Source organism: Chlorocebus sabaeus, chromosome 3, assembly GCF_047675955.1.
Source record: "Chlorocebus sabaeus isolate Y175 chromosome 3, mChlSab1.0.hap1, whole genome shotgun sequence".
NCBI lineage: Eukaryota > Metazoa > Chordata > Mammalia > Primates > Cercopithecidae > Chlorocebus > Chlorocebus sabaeus.
In genome coordinates this window covers 83,194,477-83,212,987 of record NC_132906.1, presented here as the reverse complement: position 1 = coordinate 83,212,987, position 18,511 = coordinate 83,194,477, and the positions used below count along the sequence as shown (strand labels likewise).

Below are 18,511 nucleotides of genomic sequence, written 5' to 3'. Positions count from 1 at the left end.
AACTTCCACAGTCTCCTGGGGGGTTTGCTTTCACGGCAGGACTCAGAATCAATGTGGGAAAAAGTGACCTTTCTTCTTGTTCTGCTTGAGGTTGGACTCAGTCCCGTTGTTCCAGACTCATTGTCTCATGACACTTTCTGACACAAAGCAAGATGAAAGCGTTGGTTGCTATTACAAGTTTTTTATCTGTAACTGTCAACGTTACAGAGACCCCTCACTGTCAAGTCACCTTGCATGGAACCCTATGGTCAGGTACCATTTTGTAGCCCTGGGCACTTTTATACAATCATGTTTCATAGAAAGTGATTTGAGCTGGTGTACAGGACGATTTGAGCTGGTGTCTGTCAAAATCGTTGTTAGTTTCCTGTTGCTGCTGTAACAAATAACCACAAATTCAGTGACTTAAAACCATACACTTGTATTTTCTTAGAACTCTGCAGTTAGAAGTCCAAATGGACTTCATTAGGCTAAACACAAGGTATCAGCAAGGCTACATTGCTTTTGGAGACTCTGGGGAAGAAATGACTTCCTTGCCTTTTTCACCTCCTAGAGGCCACCTGCATTTGCGTTTCTTAACTTTGTGAGAGTCTGTATGGTGTCTTTATAATGCCTCCAAATGGTTGCAAAACTAACACATGCTTTTGTTTTTATGAAGCCAAATGGATTTCGTTGATTTTTGACCATGGAGTTGGGGTACGGGGACAAGGTTGGCAGTCATTTTTGTGTTGGTGTAGTCCAACGTATTACATTCCAGCCAGTATCTGTGGTATTCTGTTCTAGTCATTACAGACTTTTAGAATCATGAAACTGTGAAGCTGTAAATAATCTTATAGATCACCCAGTACAGCCTGCTATTAAGGAGTATCCTCTACAGTACTGCTTCTAAAAATTCAGCATGCTCACATATCACCCGGGAACCATGTTAAAGATACAGATTCTGATTCAGCAGGCCTGTAATGGGACCTGAAATCCTGCACTCTTTTTTTTTGAGACGAAGTCTCGCTCTGTCGCCCAGGCTGGAGTGCAGTGGCCGGATCTCAGCTCACTGCAAGCTCCACCTCCCAAGTTTACGCCATTCTCCTGCCTCAGCCTCCCGAGTAGCTGGGACTACTACAGGCGCCTGCTACCTCGCCCGGCTAGTTTTTTGTATTTTTTTAGTAGAAACGGGTTTCACTGGGTTAGCCAGGATGGTCTCGATCTCCTGACCTCGTGATCCGCCCGTCTTGACCTCCCAAAGTGCTGGGATTACAGGCTTGAGCCACCGCGCCCGGCCTGATCCTGCATTCTTAATAAGCTTCCAGGATGCTGCTGGTCCAGGGACCACACTTTGAGTAACAATGCTCTAAAGCATTCCTGACAGATAATGCTGCCTTGGGGATTAATCTAGTACAGATTCTTTGTATTTTGAAAATTCCAACTGTCATATACACAGATAAGTAATTCTTGGATCAAAGCCAATCTAAAAACATATCCAAAACTCCTCTGCTTTTAAAAAATGTAAACCAAAATGACATTGCAATTAAAGGAAACTTTAAAAAATTGAATGTGTATGTAGAGTCTGAAGGACCTTATATTAAAATATACAAGTAAAAAAGAATAGGCACACACATATGTGAATACACATATGTATACACATACACATGTATTAGAGATATATGTGTTCATCTGTCTACACAGATAGGTAGAGGGATACATCATGCATCCGTATTAAATAATGCAATTGTGAAGACCTCAAGTCATATAGTATTTTGTGGCACTGACTCAACTTTAACATTTTCCTTTATATTATTTTTTATTAGAAAATAAAAAACTGAAAAGTACCAATTTGGACTTTCCTGTAGATATAAGCATAAATCTAAATGTAATGTCATCAGCCTTTTTACATTAAAGAAACTGACACCCAGTTTCAAGCAGTGGCTGAATTGAATTGAGTTGAAGTGGGCCATGCCTCTAGCTCTAACTTTAACGCTGGAGTTACTGATTTTAATATTTAAATGTAGGTACTGCACATATTTATCACCTTAATTCTTATTTAATATTTGAAAGTTACTGCTTTGGAGAAAGTCAGCTAAACAATGGTGATTATAGTGTATCAAAATTCATTGTAAGTGATTATTTTAATAACTCTGAACCAACAGGGACACGTAGACATTCAGACAAAAAACAACCTAATTATAATGACAGCACCAAAGTGAAGCTGTGACAGTTACAAAACCAATTTAAAAGTTTCTTGACAGCCATGGCTAAAAGCTTTGTTTGGATCTTTCAGTAATAACAGTTTACTTAAGACATAAATCCACAGTTAAGGAAAATAGAAAAAGAAAGTTGTGGCTTTTCTGCCATGCAGATGAAATGGAAATCAGCAGAAATGTTTTTAATAGAACATTATGCTGAAAGGAATATAGAAAAGGAATAATAGTTATGGAATTTAACTCTCACAATGCAAGAAAGACTAAATAACAATAAAAATCTTAATGCGCATAGAAACGTGCCAGATAATAATTTGCCTATCTGTGTGATGAAGGTCAGTCATTCCTGCAAGTAAATTGATGTGCATATAAGCATGTTGATTGGCAGCTCTAGAATTTGATTTTGTATTACCTGTAAAATAAAGTCAAAGGCAAATGAATATGCATCAATAGCCACGGTGACAGGAAGCCTTAATAAAAATCTACTTTCCCAATGTCACTGGCATGTCTCAAATTATTAGATCCTTGTCAATGTTTCTTACCTCACTAGATTCTGGGCTTTGATATGCCACATAATTAATTCTTCGACCTCGGGTAATTAATTTCTCATTCCTGAACAGAAAAAATGCTTGATTCACAAAATTGCATTCCTTTTTTCTGTAAACCTTTGTAGAATATTTGTAAGTGTAATCACCATTCTAAGCCCTTTACAAATATTGACTCATTTAAAATTAATAACAACTCTTTGGAGTAGGTACTATTTTCTCCACTTTATCAATGAGAAAACAGAGGTTTAAGTAACTTCCCTGGGGCCACAGTGCCAGTAAGTGGTGGAGTCTCAGCTTCAGGCAGTTTGGCCCAGAGCCCGTGCTGTAGGATAAGGAAGACTCCATGAAACACATACATAGAGTCATAGAGACATTGGCAGTGCTCAGAAGAGGCAGTTCTTGTTCTCTTACCCTATTTTAAGGCTGTACTTTAGCTAGGCTCTTTGAGTTGCAAGGACTAAAGGATTCTCAGGTCAGGTCAGATAGTAAGGCCATATGTTCATAAATACCCAGAAGAAATGAAACCTCAGAAAGAGGATGTGTGGTGGCACTAGTCCCTGGGCAGATGTGGCCCAGCGGTGTGTTGTTTGCACTCAGTTCCTTCCCATAGGTCTGCTTCTGTCTCCTCTTTCTGCTGCCCAGGGCTTTCAGCCTCCACTCTCTCCATGTAAGTGTTCTCTACCCCACAGTGGGCAGTGGGCCCCAGAATGGACTTTAAATAGACTAGGGTAAGAGCCTGATTCTGTTGTGTACTTGCTGTGTGACCTTGGAAAAATGACTTAGTCTCTCTGAACTGTGTGAAATGTGAGTAACATATCTCACCATATAGAGCTATGGTGGATATTAAAGTAGATAAAACAAATAAAATATGAATAATATGGATTATGACCAAGTGGGATTTATCCCTGGGATACAACGATGATTCAGCATATGGAAATAAATGAATGTGATACAGCCTATCAACAGAATGAAGGATAAAAACTATATGATCATTTCAATTCATACTAAAAAAGCATTTGGCAAAATTCTATATCTCTTCATGGTAAAACCCGTCAACAAAACTGGGGATAGAAAAAACATATGTCAACATAATAAAAGCCGTATATGACAGACCCACAATTAGTATCATACTGAATGGGGAAAAACTGAAAGCCTTCCCTCTAATATCTGGAACATGACAAGGATGCCCACTATCACCTCTGTTATTCAACATAGTACTGGAAGTCCTAGCTAGAAAAATAGGACAAGAGAAAGATATAAAGGACATCCAAATTGGAAAGGAAGAAGTCAAATTATCCTTGTTTGCAGATGACACGATCTTACATTTGGAAAAACCTAAAGACTCCACAAGGAAACTATTAGAACTGATGAACAAATTCAGTAATGTTGCAGGATACAAAATCAACATACAAAAATTAGTAGCATTTCTATAAGCCAACAGCAGACAATGTTAAAAAGAAATCAAGAAAGTAATCCCATTTATGGTAGCTACAAATAAAATAAAATTCCTTGCAATTAACAAAAAAATTGAAAGATCTCTATAATGAACACTATAAAACAATGATGAAAGAAATCAAAGAGGACACCAAAAATGGAAAAATATTCCATGTTCATGGATTGGAAGAATCAATATTGTTAAAATGTTCATACTGCCCAAAGCAGTCTACAGATGCAATTAAATCCTTATCAAAATACCAATGATATTCTTCACAGAAGTAGAAAAAAATTCTAAAATTATATGAAACCACAGAAGAGCCAAAGCTATCCTAAGCAAAATGAACAAAGCTAGGGGAATCACATGACCTGACTTCAATTTATAATTCAAAGCTATAATAACCAAAACGCCATGGTACTGCCATAAAAACCAACACAGAGAGCAATGTAACAGAAGAGAGAACCCAGAAAGAAATCCACACACCTACAGTGAACTCCTTTTTAACAAAGATGCCAAGAACATACACTGGGGAAAAGACAGTTTCTTCAAAAAATGGCCCTGGACATCCATATGCTGAAGAATGTAACTAAACCCCTATCTCTGTCAATCAAATCAAAATGGATTAAAGGCTTAAAGCTAAGACCTCAAACTATGAAATTACTATAAGAAAACACTGGGGAAAATCTCCAGGACATTGGACTGGGCAAGAATTTTATGAGTAATACCCCCATAAGCGCAGGCAACCAAAGCAAAAATGGACAAATGGGATTACATCGAGTTACAAAGCTTCTGCACAGCAAAAAATACAATTAACCAAGTGAAGAGACAACACGCAGAATTCGAGAAAATATTTGCAAATTGCCGCTCTGACAAAGTATTAATAACCAGAATATATAAGGACCTCAAACAACTCTATAGGAAAAATCTAATAATCTGATCAAAAGATGGGCAAAAGATTTGAACAGACATTTCTCAAAAGAAGGCATGCAAATGACACAAACAGGCATATGAAAAGGTGATCAACATCACTGATCATCAGAGAAATGCAAATGAAAACTACAATAAGATATCATGTCACCCCAGTTAAAATGGTTTATATTCACAAGTCGGGCAATAATAAATACTGGTGAGGATGCAGAGAAAAGGGAACACTTGTACGCTGTTGGTGGGAATGTAAATTAGCACAACCACTATGGAGAACAGTTTGAAGGTTCCTCAAAAAACTAAAAATTGAGCTGCTGTACTTTAGCATTCCCACTGCTGGGCATACACCCAAGGAAATAAGTATATCTAAGAAAAATCTTCACTCTCATGTTTGCTGCAGCACTGTTTACAATAGCCAAGATTTGGAAGCAACCTAAGTGTCCATCAACAGATGAATGGATAAAGAAAATACAGTACATATGCATAATGGAGTACTATTCAACCATAATAAAGAACGAGATCCAGTCATTTGTAACAACGTGGATGGAACTGGAGATCATTATGTTAAGCGAAGTAAGCCAGGCACAGAAAGACACACATCACATGTTCTCACTTATTTGTGAGATCACAAAATCAACATCATCAAACTCATGGACATAGAGAGTAGAGGATGGTTGCCAGAGGCTGGGATGGGTACTCGGGGGCCGGGGGGAAGTAGAGATGTTTAATGGGAACAAAAAAAAGTAGAAAGAATAAACAAGACCTACTCTTTGATAGCACAATAGGGTGACTGCAGTCAATAATAATAATTGTACATTTTAAAATAACTTAAAGAGTGTAATGTAATTGTTTGTAACTCAAAGGATACATCATTCTCCATGATGTGCTTATTCCACATTGCATGTCTGTATCAAAACATCTGATGTACTCCATAAAAAAATATATATATATATACACATATATATACACACACACACTTACTGTGTACTTACAAATATTTTAATGTGAATAATATGGCCTGGAACATAGTAGCCATTTAATATGTGATAACCTTTATAATAATACTCATTAGTTTTTAATGTTTAATTATCTCTCTCTTAACGTAGGCAGTAGACAGACTTGGACCAGACTTGGGTTCCAGTATTGAGTCTGTCTTCAATCCCTGTGTGACAGTTGGAAAGTTATTTAGCTTCTTTGAGCCTCAGTTTCCTTATTCAAATAGGTTCCTAGGGCTGTTATGAGTTAATTTATGTAAAGCACCTAGGAAAACTCCACGTAGATAGCAAGTAGAATGTAGATGTCAGTTACTAGAAGTTGTTGTAAAATTTTCAACAAATATTTTTGGAAGTAATAAGTAAAAAAGTTTCTCCTACTTCCCCTATTGTATAATAATCATCTCTAAAATGTTTTTATCCACAGTATTCTCCCTTAACACAGAATAAAGTAATACTTGTTTTGTGTTACTAGCTTTTTAAAAGCCATTTATCCATATAGTCAGAATTAAGGATAAATACTACCCAATCAACCGATTAAAAAATTAAGATGCAAGCTATACACAAATTAAGTGATACATATTTTCCATGTTTAGTCAAAAGTCTTGAAACCATCTTCCTAGTCATTGTTTAGCTGCCTGAAAGGAAGGTTCCCTTGCCTGCCCAGTTCAGCAGTAGGGGACATGGATGGCTTTATCTTAGAAGCTCTGTTTTGCAGAGCAGCACATCACCAAGGTGCTGTCAGCCAAGGCCTAGGCCCGTCCATTACATTTAATCATGAGGTTTATTTCTTTGTTAAGAGTCTGTCTGTTTTGCCCCCTCAGAAAATGATGCGATCATCGGTTTTCCACATGTTCATCCTGAGCATGGTGACCGTCGACGTGATCGTGGCGGCTAGCAACTACTACAAAGGAGAGAACTTCAGGAGGCAGTACGACGAGTTCTACCTGGCGGAGGTAAGCAGCTCTGCGCCGGGAAGATCGCTGGGCAGCGAGCAGGCCAAGAGCAGACGGTGCCTCTTAGAGATGCAAAAGGGAAGTGTAGCCTGTTCATTACTTGACTTTCACCCAAGCTGAATCATTGTCTGCTTCTTAAGTGGTTCCTTTGGTCATGGTGTGGCTTGATGCATTCCCTGTCGCTGTGGGCCTGAATAATTTTCCTCACAGTATTTCACGTTGCCAAGGTAACCCTTTTTCCCTGGGCCTTTCTCTAGGATCTTGCTGTTTTCCTAGCCACCTCTTGTTATCTCTCCCTTTCTCAGCTTACATTAGTTTGTTTTCTACTAAGTACAAGCAGGCACAGGTTCAGAAGATCATAAACAAGCAGGTCAGCTCAACAATACCTAGAAGGGGGCTGGAAGGAAATATAGAGAGATGATAATGATAATTATTACTGCTCTAGAAATGGGTGTTACAACCTACATTAAATACATAAATTAAAGGTAGGTTTCATGATTAAATAAGTAAGCATCTCCCTAGCACTCTACATATCATATTAGAGTTTGGAATAGTACTTCCTATTGATAAAGTAATTTAGTTAATACCAGAATCTTAAAATATTTTAATTTTTATTTCTTTCAATAAGCATTTTGCATTTATAATAAAACATTTTAATACTTTTCCAAGATCTTTGTTTTTTTCAATGTAAAAAGTTACCTAAACTATATCTCAGAATTCAATGGTTACATATTCAATGGTTACATATTTATGAAAAAATTGATTGACAACATAGAAACCCATTCATCGTGTGAGTGAGGTATACATATACAGTTGTACAACGCTTCAATAAATCCAACCTATGAAAAAGTAAACTGAAAAAGCAGAAAAGCCACAATTTGATTATTTCATATTACCAAAGCATTTTTCACATAAAAAAATCAATTTGTCATATAATTAAGTGTTATTAGATTCCTAGAATTCTTTCAGTACATTTAAAAACATATTTGGTTAATAAAAGTTTAGTCTACCCACACACAAACTTTTCTGAAAAAGAATTGATTGCATGTACCTATTGAGTGTAGACATCTATGTGGATATCAAGAAACTTGTAAGTAGTCACTACTGAATTCTCCTCTTCATGGAAGTGTATCTCCTGAAACAAAAAACTTTTACTGGACTACAGTCTCTGTGATGCAACATTGGCCCAATAGCTACCTGGTATATGGAGCTTACAATCTAGCAAAAAAAAAAAAAAGGTAAACCATAAGAGTTTTGTGCTATGGAGAACTAATGACAGGGGCTGATGAAGAAATTATATCCAGCCCAACCTCTGAAAAATGGGTATAATTTTGCTGAAAATCAAGCACACAATGAATGGTCATTAAAAGCAGAGAGAAGGTCAGGTATGGTGGCTCACGCCTGTAATCCCAGCACTTTGGGAGGCCTAGGCGGGCGGATCACAAGGTCAGGAGTTCGGGACCAGCCTGGCCAACATGGTGAAACCCAGTCTCTACTAAAAATACAAAAAATGAGCCACATGTAGTGTCAGGCGCCTGTAATCCCAGCTACTCTGGAGGCTGAGGCAGGAGAATCACTTAAACCTGGGAGGCGGTGGTTGCAGTGAGCCGATATCACACCACTGAATTCCAGCCCGGGCAACAAAGTGAGACTTCATCTCAAAAAAAAAAAAAAAAAGGCAGAGAGAAACCTGGACTGATACTAATATTTTGAGGTAAATTTCTAACACAGGGAAAGAACAATGAAGGAAGCCTCATCAAGTTATTTCTTTTTTTCCCAGGAAGTCAGAAGCAAGGTCTGCATCTGGCCAGATAATGAGATAATGCAGTGGAAAACTGGAGAAGAAAGGGGAGAGGGATGAGGTGCCTGGGGATAGGCAAAAAATTAACAATACAGCAAATGCAATGTTAAAGATCCATTTAGGACTACAAATTTATAGTGACACCAAGACAGATCTGCAACTTTTTAGCCCTGTATAAGAGGGAAAAGCAACATTTAAATCAATCCAGCTTTAGGGTTTTTTTTTTCAGGCTGGAGGAACTGAGAAACAAGGGGAAAAGATGGATTGCTGGCAATGATGGCAATAATGACCCTGTGGTCTCTGTTGGATGTGGATTGGAGGAGTGAAGGTGAATGATCAATGGTCTCTATATGGTTAAAGAACAAGTACCACCGAAGTGATGGAATAATAGAACTAGAAAAGGTTGTGATCAGAGAGTGGAGTCCAGGATTTTACAATTCCGTAGTAATTCTGAGTAATGAAATACAAAATCTAGGGTGTCACATGGATGTCAGTGGCTTAAACATATTGATGGAGTCAAGGAAGAAATGGAAAGGACTGTTGAAGCTAAGACACTGGCTGAGTCTTCACATGGACACTGAAGTCACTCAGAGCGAGACTAGTTCTTGGAGAGAAGAGAGGAGTCAGGGAGCAAAGTCATGGGGAATGAGCAAGTGACTGATGAACAGATTGACAGAAGGACAGAAGGCAACACAGGGAGAGTGAGTGCCTTCTGTCCTTCTGTTGGTGAATTCATACATTCCATGAGGTATGTTTTAACCTCATGGAATACATTGCAAAGGAGTATCGAGGAGTAATGGTTGGGGCACCTCTTCCTCGTCCACATATTCTACTAGAAAGGGCTGGAAAAGGCTGCAGGGGCAACTCATGTATTTGGGAGAGAATCAGTTGAGGCACAGACAGAAAGTAGATTCTGGGAACAAAGATTGAGAATGTAGAGGAAATTATTTAACATAGAAGAGACTTAAAGATTACTTCAAGGCTCTGAGGAGGGAGAGGTGGGAAGATCGATGAGATGGAAAAATGATACAAGAGTAATGGCACCAGTAGGTAAAAAGAGCTGCTGACAAAAGTGCCAGGAAACAAAAGCAGAAATGACCACAAGAGATTACAATTATGCTAATCTCTCTGGGAGGAGGAATCTGCATCTGCTCCTAAGGGAATCCTGACATTAGAGATTACAGTAACATTGCTTTTGTGATCTAGCCCAGGGTGGGCAGGTGGTCACACTAAACCAATCCTGGAGCATAAGTGAAGAGGCCCTCCATACTGGCAACAGCAAGGGAGGGAATTCTCTAGTAAATTTTACCTAACATTTTCACACACAAAATTGATCCTTTCCTAATGTATTTATGCATGGTAGATGATTTATCCTCATACTATAAGAAATTCCAACAAAATGTCAAATAATTGAATACTGTAGAGTTGACTGGTTATTATTCAAGTGTATTGTAGAGTCTAGGAGTAGTTGGTAAATCCTTGTCTTTTTTCTCTTTTATATAATATTAAAACTAAAAACAACCCCAACAACAGACAGACAGGACTGGATGGTGGAATTCAGTATATATTATGTGTCCAATAATTGTTGTCCCCTGACAATAAGAAGAAGAAAAGGGGTGGGAGGAAACTTTGAGAGGTGGTGGATATGTCAATGGCATTGATGGTACTGGTTTCATGGGGGTACTCTTATTCCCAAACTTATCACACTGGTTTACATGAATGCAGCTTTTTACATGTCATTCATTCTTAACAAAGTGGCAAATCAGTTAACCAGCTAACAACTAACTCTTTGAAATCTTGGAAAAAATGAATAAATAAATAAACTAGATAGTGGTGGTTTTGTTCACTTAAACAACCAGATAGACCCCATCAGTTTACTCTTGAACTACTTAAGCATTCTGAATTTGTTCCACTCTAGGTTTTGGGGGTTTTGGTGGTTTTTTGTTGTTGTTGTTTTCTTCTTCTTCTTCTTTTTTTTTTTTTTGAGACAGTCCCACCCTGTCACTCAGGCTGGAGTGTAGTGGCACCATCTCGGCTCACTGTGACCTCTGCCTCCCGAGTTCCAGTGGTTCTCTTGCCTCAGCCTCTCAAGTAGCTGGGATAACAGGCACACTCAGCTGATTTTTGTATTTTTAGTAGAGATGGGGTTTCGCCATATTGGTCAGGCTGGTCTTGAACTCCTGGGCTCGAGCGATCCACCCATCTCAACTTTCCAGAGTGTTGGAATTACAGGCATGAGCCACCACTCCCGGCCTTTCCACTCTGTTTTTTATTTTGTGTGTTTGGCTTTCCCCAAGTATGTTTGGTTTTAATTCAAATTACATTGCCATTTCTCTTTGTATTAGAAACTTATACATGAGACAAAGTTATTTGTTTCCAATGGGTGTGAAAAAATCAATTTAATTAAACTTACTTTTTCATAATATATTCTATTTTTATAAGGTTTATAAAAATGGCTTGAGTTTAGGCCAGGGGTCGGCAAACTCTTGCAGACCCAGATAGTAAACATTTTGCCTTTTGTAGACCACCCTCCCTCTGTCTCAACTACTCAACTCTGCAATTGTACAAAAGTGAGTGTGGTCTCAGAATGGTTGTTTTCCAATAAAACTTTATTTACAAAAATGGATCTTGGTTTAAGCTATAGAAACAGAGAGTATGTCAACTAACACTCTCGTATTAAAGTCAAATATGTTAACATTGACAACAATAAAGCTACCATTTTTTGGAGGGCCCATTATGCACCAAGTGCTCTAAAAGAATTCATTGTCTCATTTAATTCTCAAAATAGTTATAATAACAGCAATTCAAGTTTGTAGACTAAAATGATGCAGTATTTAAGGCAATAGCATTATGTAATATTTTGAAAAGTTTATTTTTAAAATAGATCACAACAGGTCATGAGCTTTTAAGGGAGTAATTTTTTAAGTTCCTACATATTCCAGAATAAATTATTTAGAAAATCTAAAATAAATCACTTTACCCATTAGGAGCCAACTCACAGTCTAAAAATCACCCTTTAAGAATAAATTAAGCTGCTTAGCTTCTGTTGAGAAGCTGGGGACTTGTTTTGTTACTTTGGATTAATTAACCTAAATTTAGAATTAGGTAAGAAACAGGAAAATGTTTACATCTTTTCTAGCCTATGATAAATTGAAAAAGGTAAAGTTTATTTTCCTCTGTAAGAATTTTAACTTTTCATTTTGATCTAAGAGAATATATTATTATTGCACATAAAATCATATTGTGTAATGAACAAAATTACATTTTAAAATATATATTCTTGTTTTCTTAAGAAATAATAAAATATGAGCAATATTTTTCTTATTATTGTTATATATGAATGTATTTGTATCCATTAGGCTGTATATTTAACAAAATTTATCAGCACAGCACAGGAGATTAACAACTTTCACAAAATTCTTCTTTTGAGAAACTCACAAACAGGTGGGAGATATACAACAAGCAAGCAAACGGTCCTACAGAGGCCCAAAGTTAGCTCTTTGTCACCTCCTAGCATTATCCCCAGCTATGTTCTCTGATTTCCTCTAGACCTATCTGAATGGGGAGCTCAGCCCTCTTCCACCTCCTGGTGTTAAGTTTTAATGAGCACAGTCATGTTTTCTAATGAACCCAAAGGGGAGAAGGAAGTCCCAGGACTCTGTGCTACATACTCCACAGTAAATTAACTAAAACTCCTCTTTCCCTCAACTCTGTCTGTCCCTCCTACCCAGCCTACTCCCACATCTCCCCAACTTGTCATCAGCCAGGCAGGCTCTTCCCCTGCTACTCATGCACAGCAATTCCACTCCACCCCCAGACTTGCATCTTCACTTGCTCTTTGTTGAGCTAAACAAAGAAGTCTGCTATTAAGAGGATCTAGATTCATCAGAAAAGAAAGTATCATCTATTACTTAAGCCCTCTTAGTCCCTCACAGGAAATATTTCTTTTAAATACGTTCAGAGTTTCTCTGCAAAGATTTCACAGGGATATAAAATTCTTTATCTCATTTTAATGATAAAGACAGAGAACAGAGAGGAAGAAGGGCTTAGTATCCTTTCTTACATGGCAGTTGTGTTTGGTGATGGAGAATCAGAGGTAAATAAAGTAAATAAGGCATGGCCATGGATGTGTGACTCTAGGGACCTCTTTCTACTCTTAGGAGCTATAGTTCTGTGAGAATCTAAAGAGATTATCGGGTATAATCTTGAGTGAGGTTTATACCTAAAATTTGTAGCAGTAACATGATTTATGAAAGAAATTAAGAACAATTTCCAAGTCAGTGTTTATCTCAACACATCATATCCATATGAGCAGTTTCAGTTATTAAATCCATGTTTCCAATAGATCTAAAAATCATTCTCTATTGTGGTAGAGAACAAAATTATGTATTAAGTTGTCTTGTCAGAGGGAATGAGTCATAATCTGCCAAGATGCTAGTTCATTAAGAGAAGTTACAGCTTGAGAGAATGTTGTTTCTAAAACAGATTATTGATTAAGCAAAAGGTGCTGAGACTAAATTAATTTTACATAAATAAGATTTGGGCAGGATTATACCTATTTATGTCAGACACCTATGATGTCAGAAGTAACCATTAGCCTTTGCTTATTAATGTGATTATTTTGCAGGATTCTTTTTCTATAGTTATTTATTTTTCCTTCTTTTTGAAATTTCTATCCTTTGAAAATATGTGACTTTCTTTTACTTCCTTCTTAATTAGAAAGTATTTCATAAATTCAACCCATAGAGAAAATAATATAACCAATATTTGTGGGTCCATCACCCAGATTTTTAAAAAATTAATAGCTTTTCATGTTTGGATCAGGTTTTTCATTCAGAAATAAAATATCATTAGTAGAGTAGAAGCTCCCTGTGTACTACTTCTTGATCTCCTCCTTCTCCCTAATCTACAGAGAACTATATTCATCATATCAATGCATGTTTTATAATAGTATGAAGTATTAAGATGCCGTTTTTCTCTTTCACTCATCATTATATTTGGGAAATTGATTCATGTCAATTTAAGCATGCATTTATTTGTTCTGCATATAAGGGCAATGGGTATTTCAATTGCTTCCAACCTTTTGCTGTTGAAAACAATGCCTCAGTAAACATTCTCATTTGAGTTTCTGTGCACATTTGGGAGAGTTCTTTCTAAACATATCCCTAGACTTAAAATTGTGAATTTGTTAGATATGCTCACTTTCAACTTTGCTAAGTATTGCTAAATTGAACTTCAAAGTGCTTGTGTCAATTTACATTCCTACCAGGATATATTAGCAGCTCTACTTCATGCTACATTTTTATGTTCAGGATTTTTAATTTTCTTATAATTTAATATAATCGTTATAGTCTTAATATACGTTTTCTTGGTTACTACAGAGATTTGACCTTTTTTTCATATTCTGTAGTCCTGAGTTTCATCTTCTATAATTTTACCTGTTTAATCTGTACCATAATTGATTTTTCAGTTATCTAGTAATATGCAGTGCAGACATCTCCCAGCATTCAGCTTGTCTTTTAACTTTTATTTGCTGTCTTTTCTTCAATAGAAGTTATTAATTTTAACACTGCAAGCTATAGTCATCCTTAATTTTTGGTTCAGTGCTTTTTGTGTCTTATCTATACCACAGTTACGAAAGACATTCTCTTATAGTAAAGGCTAGAGTTTTCAAGTTGTGCTTTTTCAATATTAGACTCCAATACATTTGGAATAAGATAAGGACTTGAATTTTTTCCTGTATATAAACAATTGTCCTTCAAAGATTCATTGAAAATGCATTCTTTCCTCACTCCTGTAGTGCCATTTCTGTCTTATATCAGGTTTACACATGTGCACGATTGTATTTCTGGACACCTCAGTCTGTGTCCATACATCAAAGGTTTAGTTGATAAGATGTTGTCATAAGTGCTATCCTTTATAATAAACCTTGAGATCTATTAGGGCAAGCTCACTGATGTTGATATTCTTCTTCAGATTTGTTTTATCTGTTCTTGGCCTTGCTATTCTTGCTCTACATTACGAAAATTTAATTCACTTTACTAATGAGATTTTAATTGATGTTAAGAACATCTCTATTCAAGTATTCTAACCTTCCTTAGAATTTTCCAATAATGCTTCATAATTTTCTCCAAAAGTCTTCCACATTTTTTTGTTAGATTCATGCCTACATATCCTACAGTTTCTTTTATGAATGAAATAATTTCAATTAAATTTTTATTGATGTAGGAATAATATTAATTTTTTTATATTGACCTCATTCATAGCCAGCAACTTTACTACAATTTGTTGTTTGTGATCATCTATAGACTTGATTGGAATTTCTATGTAATAATTATATCTTCTGAAATTAAGGTTTTGTCTTTCCATGTCTAATTATTTTATCTCTGATTTTTTTCTTCTTTTGTTGTCCTGGTGTGGGTCTCTAATAAAATGTTGAATAGTGGCAGTGATAGTGGACATGCTGGGTGTTTTTCTATATTTTAATACGAATGCTTATGATCTCATCATTAATTTTGTTTGTAGGTTTTTATAGATGCCTTTCATCGTGTTAATAAACTCACTTCTATTTCTAGGTTGCTAAGAGTGTTTCTCATGATGAATTGAGTATTCAATCTTCTTCTACATATATTGAGCAGACTATACAGACTTTCCTTTTTAATTTCTTAGTGCAGTATATTAGAATAATAGATATTTTGATACTGAAACTATTTTAGATTCCTGGGACACTTGATTTTGTAGCACTACTTTTAATAAACAAATCCAATATGCTGACATTGTATTATGAATTTTCAATCATAAGGATAGTAGTTCTATGATTTTATTTTATTTTACATTGCTAGTGTGATTATGTTAGGGAAGTTACACTTCCTTTCACAAATGAAATAAACATATTTTTCTTTTTTTCTCTTCTGTGAATAAAGTCCCTCTGGAATTCCATGTAGGCCTATTGTTTGCAGTGGAATCTCTGGCGGAGAAAGGGAGAAGAGAGACCTTGATTAATGACTTATTTTATGGTTTGATTATTACGGTTTATCAGTTTGATGGTTTATTGCTTGCTATTTATAGAGATATTAATTTTAACTAATATCTCACATTTCCACAGTTTTCTCTCAGGATTTTTATAATCTCTATTGAAACTGAAGGTATAATCCTTTTTGCTGCCAGTATTGTTTATTTATAACTTTCTTTTTTGTATAAGTAAATGACTTCTGATGCTAACTACCTGGATTTTAGACCAAACTTTATAACCCAGGGCACAGTCCTCTACAAGATTACCCTTACTTGAGATACCAACTGTAAGCTCAGGGGGTTCCAGGGCCTCCCTGACATATGACATGTGATATGGCTAATGTGGTTCATATGACATATCGTATGACATATCAACAGGCTATAAACTCGGGGGTTTCCACTAGCCTTCTCAAGTTTGATAATTTTCTAGAATGACTCATAGAAATCAGGAAAGTGCTATACTTCTGATTACATTTTTATTAAAGCAAAAAGGATACGAATCAGAGCCAGGGGGAGCATCAGGATAAACAGCTAATGCATGTGGGGCTTAATACCTAGGTAATGGGTTTGTAGGTGCAACAAACCACCATGGCACACATTTACCTATGCAGCAAACCTGCATATCCTACACATGTATCTTGGAACATTACATTTAATTGAATTGAATTTTAAAATAAAATAAAATAATAAAAACAACTAAATGATTGTGAAAAAAAGTTTGACAAAATTAATTTTATTGAGAGTAAATTCATATTTTGAATTTTAGAATTTTGTTTTCTTTCTCGTAAGATTTATTTAAAATCTTTGCATGCTGCCTCATTTGGCTTGGGAGATTTTCTTATTTCTCTCTCCCTCCCTCTGTGATCACTTCTACTTTCTTAGGGATATTGCAGTTGCCTTAACCTTGAACCCACCATCCAGAGCCAGGTTTTTAAGTGTCATTTGGAGATTGCTGGCCCCTTGATATGGGTGATATCACAGTTCTTGTCACTAGTCCGTAGTCCATAAAAGATCTTGTTCTGATTTTTCAGATAAGCTGATTATTTCTCCTCCTGTCTCTGGAGGCCTGCAGCTTCCTATAAGGTCTTAGCCTTGGGTAGTTGCTCTCACTGTGCTTTCCTTAGCAAGGAAACCCATCCTAGTCCCTGTCTTTATGCTACAAAGTTTCTCGTCTTTACCTTGTCTAAAGTGCCTTAGTCTCCTGACCCTATAAGAAACATTTGGGTCCAACATTGCCTGATTCTTGACCTAGCATATATTTCTGTTGCATTTCTGGTCAACAAAGAGGTTAACCTCGTTTAGAATTCCTTCCTGCCTCTTTGGTTTCCTGTTCTTTTCCTTTGATCACAGTGTGTTTGAAACAGAAGGGGTTTCATAAATCATGAATTCATTTTGCTATCTTGCAGGGAGTCCTCTTTTCTAGAAAAGTGATTTCTGCATTCCTCTGAAGACGTTTGGTTTCATGATATTTGTTAAAATGAAGAGTCATTTATTTTGGCCCCAACAAAATCTGACACCCACGTTTGAGTTCATTAATCACAAAAAATGACCAAATTAAGAAAATAATCAATCTTTCCATAGCAGCAGTCTTTGACATTATTGTTGAGTTTAATTTCATTTTCTGGGAAACTTCAAGTAAATAGATTTCTTCTGACAATTACTTTTTGTGTGTGTTTCTAAAAGATTTGGACATTATCTTGTTAGGTAAAAATATAATACAATAATGACAATCTGGACTACTCAACCATCCATCTCAAAGTTTGCTCTTTCTAACATACTAATATACACTATAAGCTAAGAGTGGGTGATTGATAGATAGCTCCAGACTGATACAGGTAATCAGCAATCACTTTTTGGTGTTACTGAATCTGAATTTCATGTAAAAGAATGGGATTGCCTGAACTGATTTTCTTGTGAGCTTTGTCCTGTAACCTTTCTTTGTGATAAATATGCATTCTTTTCTCATGATATCCATTATGTTTCTGTGAAATTAGAAAACAGAGACTGCAACACAAATATTAGATAACATATTTCAAATATCTTTCCACGTATGGGCAATGTCTATCTCTACTATTTTATCGCACAGGCCTGTGTTTATGAGATTAAACTCTGCTGTTGTTACCGATAGAGGGTCCTGACTGCAAGTTGTCCAGGTTCTTGACGTTTTGAATAAAGAACTGGACAAAACGCACAGAAAAGCGAGGAAAGAGTGAAACAAGGAAAGCGAGATTTATTGAAAGTGAAAGTACACTTCACAGTGTGGGAGTGAGCCCGAGCAGCGCTCAAGGGCCCCAGATACAGAATCTTCTTAGGTCCAAATACCCCCTAGAGGTTTCCCATTGGCCACCCCATGTAAATGAAGTGGTGGCACCCAATCAGAGGCTGAGGTGAAGTTAGGAAGTTACATTCCTATGCAAGTGTCTGGTTGGGAAAAGCAACCAATCAGAGGTACTTTCAATTATCCATCTGCCGCACAGAAAAGGTAGGGGCTTGCAAAGGGAGTAGCCCCTGGTGCTTTTGTTACTCAGGCATGGAAAGTTAGGGTTTTTCTTTCAGTTTAGTTCTAGGAAGTCAGTGTGAAATGGTCTTAGGTTCCCTGCCTCCAGACCCTATTCCCCTGTCTCATTATGGTGACGTCAAACCAGGTATATTGGT

General features: G+C 36.6%; 1 protein-coding gene across 8 annotated transcripts in view; it reads left to right on the top strand.

Annotated features, from left to right (window-relative positions):
* Positions 1-18,511, top strand: part of NALCN (sodium leak channel, non-selective) — a 351,429-nt gene that overhangs the window by 143,310 nt on the left and 189,608 nt on the right. For all 8 annotated transcript variants that reach the window (XM_007960806.3, XM_038007863.2, XM_038007864.2 and 5 more), the window contains one exon: positions 6,913-7,044. In XM_007960806.3, the coding sequence (XP_007958997.2) occupies positions 6,913-7,044 (132 nt within the window). The remainder of the gene's footprint in view (positions 1-6,912; positions 7,045-18,511) is intronic.